Raw genomic sequence first — 7,085 nt, 5'->3', positions numbered from 1 at the left:
GTGAGGGCTCCATGAAACCATGCAAGAAGTGACTGGCCCCATGTGTGGCACATAGCAATCACTCAATAGATGTTGGTTTTTGTCCTTCTCTCATTCACCTCTCTTACTACCAGCAATTGGAAGTATGAGGGTGATTTCCCTGGGCCTTGCAAATAGCCTCCTCTCCACCAGACTTTTTAAAGATCATTATCTCACACTCTAGTCTCTATATACTCTCTGGAAAGCCATTACTTCCCTTAGAAGCCAAGGAACAAAGTAGCCTGATTTTTGACTCTATGTCCATTCTCCCCCAAAACAAAAGGGCAGCATTTAGAAGCCAAATTAAGAGGATCGCTCATCTGTGGTATCACCAAGATCTCAGTTACCAACCCTGAAGCCAAGAGAGACCATGAATGTGAGGACACAATGTTCTGCTTTCTCCTCAGAGCAGGACAAATGGCATCTAGGCTGAGTAGATGGCCTTCTTGCCATGGGGTGCATTAATTTGGGACTCTGCATCAGTAGGATTATGGACAGTGGTATCATGTGAGACTTATCCATATGTTCAGCACATCACCATGTGTCAGGCAAAATGCTAGATCAAGAATAACAGACCCATATTCATAATTAGTACCTATATTCATGATTTACATTACGAAACCATAGAATCTTAAAGTTGTAAATGACCATGGAATTGTTGAAGTCTAAAATCACAGATAAATGGCTTGCTAAAGATGCTATGAATTACGTAGTAATCAACCAAAGGTCTCAGACTCCTAGGAAAATCTTCTTTTTCCATCATACCACACAACCTCTCATAGGTTCTAATACTTATTCTTTCCTATGCAGTGCTAAATGAAGAAGAAAATTGTTTCCAAGAGAAAATTTGATAGGTGAGGTTTTGGGAGAGGATGAGGAGTAAGTCAGAGTACCCAATGTTTGGGTAGAGTTGCAAAACTTCACAATCTTAACTATAAATAATCCAGTAGAAAAGAGATTCAAAACTCAGTGGGCCTTTCAGAAAGCATCTGCCAAGAGGAACCTTGAAAGAAGGAGAGTGGACATTGAAAACTAACTGCAGTTTAACCTGGAAGGTTCTTTACTTCATTTGCTATGGCTTTAGAGTCATTCTCTTTAAACAGCTAAATCAGAGAAATTAGGTGACAAATGAAATGCCCTGTTGGCCTTGTAAACCCAAGCGCCAAAGGCTCAGGGCTTTGCCTTCTTGATAAGCCTTTGAAAAGTCCTGAAAAAAATGCCATCCAGTTTCTAAGACGCTCTCCTGAAATATGGCAGAACAGAAAACTAGATTCAAGACTTCACAATCTTGCTCTTCATTCTAGAGCCAATTCTTGTGACAGAAACAAATTCCCTAATGTCTCTCCTTAGGCAACGATTGGCTTCACACTCTAAGTGGTCATAGAAAAAGAATATTGTAATTTTTGTGGCATTTGAGATGAGACTTCCTGTCACTCAATCTTCACCTGATATCTAAAAATGTCAGGCTTGATATGTTTTAATAAACATATGGTTTCTACAAGCAAAAAATGTCATTAAATTAGTTCTCTATGGAAGATCCCTAATAACTTTAGCCAAGGTGCCATCAGCTCACTGACGCAGGTTTAGGAGACTTAGAATGCCAGGCTGAGCCATGGTTTCCCAATGCTTTGCCCATGGTGAACCTTAACTGAGTTAACTTTTGTAGAGATAGGTAACCTAAATCATAGAAAAACGAGCCAGTTCGCAATATAAATTTGGTAAAGATCATGCTGTATGGTAATTCTAGCAAGAATTTCACAGTCTTACAGAATAAATAGTCCCTGACTATGGAGGACAGATTTCTGCTAAACTTAAGTAGTTTTGGGCGGAGAATAAAGCTCTAGACTGAAGGCCCAGCTTGGTCATAGATTATACATCTTTTCCTCTTTCACTCTCCTGTTTCTTCGCCGTCAGGTGAGGAGCTACATGAGCTTTTCTTACTTATACTCTTCGTTCACATGGAACTGTACCTGGCACACAAAAGTTCTCAGTAATACTTATTCATTGAATATATGAATAAATCTCCAAGAGACATTGAATCAAGGTGATTAAAAGTGTGGCCTCCACTAGATATGTAATCATGGGTAAGATATTAGACCTCACTACGCCCCAGTTTCCTCCTCTGTAAAAATTAGAATAAAAATGATAATATCATAACTATGACAATAATTACCAGGCTAAAGATTATAATTAAAAAATAAAGTTAGCTTAATGTAACACTCCCCTCCCTTTACTAATTATCATTATTCTTTGCTATGGGGTAGAGAGAGATTGAACTTGAGCTTCCAGAGAAAAGCTTGTGTGATTGGTTTCCCTTAGGCATGAATAATCCCTGCCCTGTGATGAAGAAGGTTTCCTCCTTGCAGCCTAAAGAGCTGTTCTTGCAGTTCTTGGCTTCTTTTCTTCCTGTGCAAGGGACTTCTGGTTCAGGATGGACAAACGCTTGTTGATAGCTTCCTTCCTTTTCTGCTTCATTGTAGGTGAGTCACAGACCTGAGAAGTGGGCTCCAGAGTCAGGGTCTATAAACCCTACATGCATAGCATGTATCCATGGAGGGCTGAGCCTTGACCACATTTATAAGGGAGGGGAAGCCATTCTTCAGAATGCTCCTTCTGCCTTAAGGGCCAACTTTTCTGACCTTTTCAACATTCAACCATTCCTCCCCAGAGTCTCAAGCCTCTATGGCTGCCCCTTCATACTCTTTGCCCATTCTGTCCCTACCATTCCCCATAATCCAAAATCCCAGCAAGACTTTCCTTAGGTCATCCTTTCCATTCATAAATCTGTATCACATTTGCTGGGAGAGCTGGTCAGTCTATAACGAATAATCTTGTAGTCTGTTTTAGTGCTGTACAATGATTTCTGATACCCTTATCAGGGACTTTATATGAAAACAAGTGATTATAGGAGAGGAAATACTGGATGCTCTAGAATCAGATTTTTAAAATCACTGTCTTAAAATCTCTGTCCCTTTGGTTGCTCATCTGAGAAATGGGGAAATACTTACAAGGCTTTTGTGATGATTAAATCAAATGTGAAGTGAGAAGGTATGGCCCAAATGGGATGCTCAATAAATACTACTTTCCTTTCTCACTTGGGTGCACCAGGGAGAGGTTTTTAGTTTGTTTTATTAAACCTGTATTTTTTATTAGCTCACTCCACAATATCATGGTAATTGTCACTAATATGTTTTAATTCATGAGGATGTTACATACATTCATTCAATTCCAAGTTCAAAATTACAGTGTATATTACCTCACAATATCTAAGCAGAAAATGTTAGTAACACTAGCTTGGGTAAAATATTTTAAAGCATTCACCCTCATTATTACACTCTCACCTATCTACAGTGCTGCCAAGTAAGCTGGTACATCATTAATAGAACCATTTTAAAGGTGGAAAAACCAAAGCCACGGAGGCTAAATCTTTGCTCTGAGTTACCTAGGTTAAAATGGCTAAAATTGGGATCAGAAGAATCCTTTTATACTCACAATGGCATTTCTCTGGGATATGAAGTTGGTGAGAGCTCCAACTGTTTACTATGTGCTCTTCTACCCACCACCAGCTCCTCATCCACCCCCCGCACCTTCCACAATCAGGTCTTGATAATTCCAGCTCCTTCTAAAGTGTCCCTGGTCTCATACCAGCTCTACACGCACCAGCAGTGACACCACTGAGGTGCTTAACATGCCACCTTCGCACACGGACAGATCGCTGTAGAAGAGGCTTTGGATTCTGTACGGCTCAGAAGTTCGAGTCATGCATGTCTTTAAAGATCTTCCAGGGTAAGTTAGAGGGCCAGGAGAGGTACTGTGAGAACCTTAGAAAGTTCTTAGGAGAGTACTTCAGCGTTTTTATATCTCAGACCAAGGCCAATCTAGAAGAGGAACCAGCCAGCAGAATGCCTCTGAGCTCAGGTCCCTGTGCATGCAGACAGAAGAGGACTGGGGGAAATGAGACAGGAGGAGGAAGATGGGGGTTCTATTTTCCCAATAAATCTGACCAGATTTTAAGTCTGAAGACACTAAGGCCCTAGTTGCTAATCTTCTACCAGGAAAAGGAATGAAGCAGCTATATAGAGTTATAGGGACCCCAGGCAAATGACCATGACAGGGGCCAGCGATTTCTATATCTCCCTGGCTCAGTCCTCTTGGTATCTAGAAGCTGTGAAGCCATCCCTAAACCTACCTGATGCCTCATTAAATTTCCACTGACAAGAACAGTGCCAGGGTTGACTTGCTTCTAGAGAACTTAGATCACTGGCTTATTTTCTATGTTCTTTCTTATTACAGATAACATTCTGCAGTTATCATATATGGTGTGCCAAAGATTCTGCAGAGAATTGACATTTGATCACAACATTCGGACTTATGTTCATAAATGTTGCAGATACGATTTTTGTAACGTCAAAATCTAAGATATTTGCCTTCTCAAGGTCTCACTCTGAAGTATTGATGTTTCTCACCCTTCTTAACCCGCCTTTGCCTTGTCTGTCTTGGAAGTACCCCTGCTCTCTCTTTAATTCATTGTCACCCTTCCTGGCACCTCCAGCTTGGTTTCTATCTCAGTCAGGGGATAATGGTTCTGAAAAACAGTTTTCTTCCATGATAGGGACTGGCATTTCTATACTCCAAGAATCCTGTCCCAAGAGGCTCAGTACAGCGAAATTTAAAACAGTTCTATTCCCAAACCGTATGATAAGCTAAGATAGTTGAGGTGGACTAGAGGCACTTCTGCTGAAAATTCACAAATATTTTTATCTTAAACTCCCATTTTTATCATTAAAATAATTTTATCATTTCAATAAGCAGAAATAGCAGCAAAATGGACGGTGGACACTTGAGATTTTCCTCTACAGAGACATTATTTTCCAAGTGGACAGTATTCATTTCAAATTCAGTCATGATTTTCTTGGCATTTGCAAAATACACCCACATACAATGTTAGTATGAACCAGAAAATAAGGAAATTCGTGCCTCTGTGATATTCATAGCTCACACACAGCCTTGTAGGTCTGTTAATATGTACATTCCAGATACATTCCCAACTGTCCTTTCTTCTCTTTCTTCTCTTAATCTTTCTCTGCTCCTTTCCTCTATGTTACAGTATGTAAGAAGAACCAATTCAAGCTGGATTGCAAATTGAATATGAAAATTACCCAATAAACTAGAAGAAAGTATAGCATGCATTTTTATAACTTTGAAATAGGCAAAGGTTACTTAAACATGACCTAAAAAGCAAAATCATTTTCAAAAAATTGATAAATTAGACCACATTAAAATTAACAATGCCTGTTCACCAAAATGTATCATTAAGAGAGTAAAAAGGCAAGCTAAAGACTTGGGAGATATTTGCAATACTTATATCCTCTGTAGAACTTGTATCCAGAAAGCAAAAATAATTCTTACAAAAAGCTGAGGGATTTTATCAACACTAGACATGACTTGCAAGAAATGCTAAAAGGAGTTATTTAAGCTGAAATGAAAAGATGCTAATCAATGGCATAAAAACATACAAAAATATACAATACACTGCTTTAGGTTAATATACAGTCAGACCTAGAAAATTCTAATAGGCTGGTGTAGTAACCACTTAACTGTATAGTACAAGGGGCAAAAGGAAAAACATTAACATAATTGTAACTCCTATAATTATCAATAAATACACAATATAAAAAGAGGTAAATAATAACATCAAAATGAAAAAGAGGGGAGAAAAAGGGTGAGGCTTTTGTAGACAATCCAAGGTAAATTACTATCAGCTTAAACTGGACTATTTAATCTACTTGACACTTGATCTCCACAATCAGACTTATGTGCAAAAATGATGCAACTACAATTATTGTAACTTCAATAAGACTCATGCTAAGCACAAAGCAAAAACCTAGAGTAGACACACAAAATCTAAACAAAGAGGAGAAAAGGCAAACAACCATGGAAAGTATCAATTTACAAAGATAGGCAGAGACTATGGGGGAGGGGGGAGGAAGAAACAACATAAATACAAAACAACTGGAAAACAATAAGATAACATTAGTAAGTCCTTACATATCAATAACAACTCTAAGTATAAATAGATTGAATTCCTCAGTAAATAGGCACAGCATGGGTGAGTGGATAAAACAAGACCTGACTGTATGCTGCCTATAAGGGACTCCCTTCAGTTTTAAGGACACACATAGGCTCAAAGAGAAGGCATGGAAAAAGATATTCCATACAAGTGGAAACCAAAAGGAAGCACAATAGCTACACCTGGATCACACAAAACAGATTTTCTTAAAAAGTTTTATTTATTTTTGAGAGAGAGAGAGAGACAACGTGAGCTGGGGAGGGTCAGAGAGAGAGGGAGTTACAGAATCTGAAGCAGGCTCCAGGCTCTGAGCTAGCCGTCAGCACAGAGCCCGACGCGGGGTTTGAACCCACGAACCGTGAGATCATGACCTGAGCCGAAGTCGGATGCTTAACCGACTGTGCCACCCAGGAGCCCCCACACAAAACATTTTAAGCCAAAAATAGTAATAAGAGAAAAAGAAGGTCAATACATAATGATAAAGGAGGTAATTCATCAAGAAGATATAATAATTATAAATATATGCAAACTTAACATTGAAGCACCTAAATGTATTAAGCAAATACTAACAAATTAAAGGAGAAATAGACCATGATACAATAGTAGCAGGAAACTTCAAAACTCTGCTTTCAACAATGGATAGATCATCCAGACAGAAAATCAACAAGTCAACAATGGACTTGAAGCATACCTTAGACCAAATGGACCTAATGGACATTTATAGAACATTCTATCCGCCAGAAACAGAATACACATTCTTGTCAAGTGCGCATGTAACAATCCCCAGGAAAGACCATATAACAGGACACAAAACAATTAGCAAACTTAAGGAGATTGAAATCATACCAAGTATCTTCTGACCAGTGTTATGAAACCAGAAATCAATAACAAGGGACTGAAAAATCTACAAACATGTGGAAAACAGCAACCAATGGCTCAAAGAAGAAATCAAAAGAAAAATTAAATATATTATATACATATGTAAAAATCGAAACAC

At 38.7% G+C, this 7,085-nt stretch overlaps 1 protein-coding gene across 1 annotated transcript; it reads left to right on the top strand.

The window, feature by feature from the left end:
* The first annotated feature begins 2,449 nt into the window (after window positions 1-2,449).
* Window positions 2,450-4,436, top strand: PATE3 (prostate and testis expressed 3). The gene is made up of 3 exons (XM_039254860.1): window positions 2,450-2,498; window positions 3,682-3,804; window positions 4,312-4,436. Exons 1-3 carry the CDS (start codon window positions 2,450-2,452, stop codon window positions 4,434-4,436), a joined length of 297 nt encoding a protein of 98 aa, XP_039110791.1.
* The last annotated feature ends 2,649 nt before the right edge of the window (window positions 4,437-7,085 follow it).

Source organism: Hyaena hyaena, unplaced genomic scaffold (assembly GCF_003009895.1).
Source record: "Hyaena hyaena isolate Hyena2069 unplaced genomic scaffold, ASM300989v1 scaffold_500, whole genome shotgun sequence".
Classification (NCBI taxonomy): Eukaryota; Metazoa; Chordata; class Mammalia; order Carnivora; family Hyaenidae; genus Hyaena; species Hyaena hyaena.
This window is presented reverse-complemented; position numbering and strand designations above follow the sequence as displayed.

Excerpts from the sequence above, each read along its gene's own strand:
- PATE3 (XM_039254860.1), top strand. The coding sequence starts at position 2,450 with ATGGACAAACGCTTGTTGATAGCTTCCTTCCTTTTCTGCTTCATTGTA. Across the intron at positions 2,499-3,681 it reads CCTTTTCTGCTTCATTGTAG|CAGTGACACCACTGAGGTGC; the intron begins GTGAGTCACAGA and ends TACACGCACCAG. Across the intron at positions 3,805-4,311 it reads GTCTTTAAAGATCTTCCAGG|ATAACATTCTGCAGTTATCA; the intron begins GTAAGTTAGAGG and ends TTCTTATTACAG.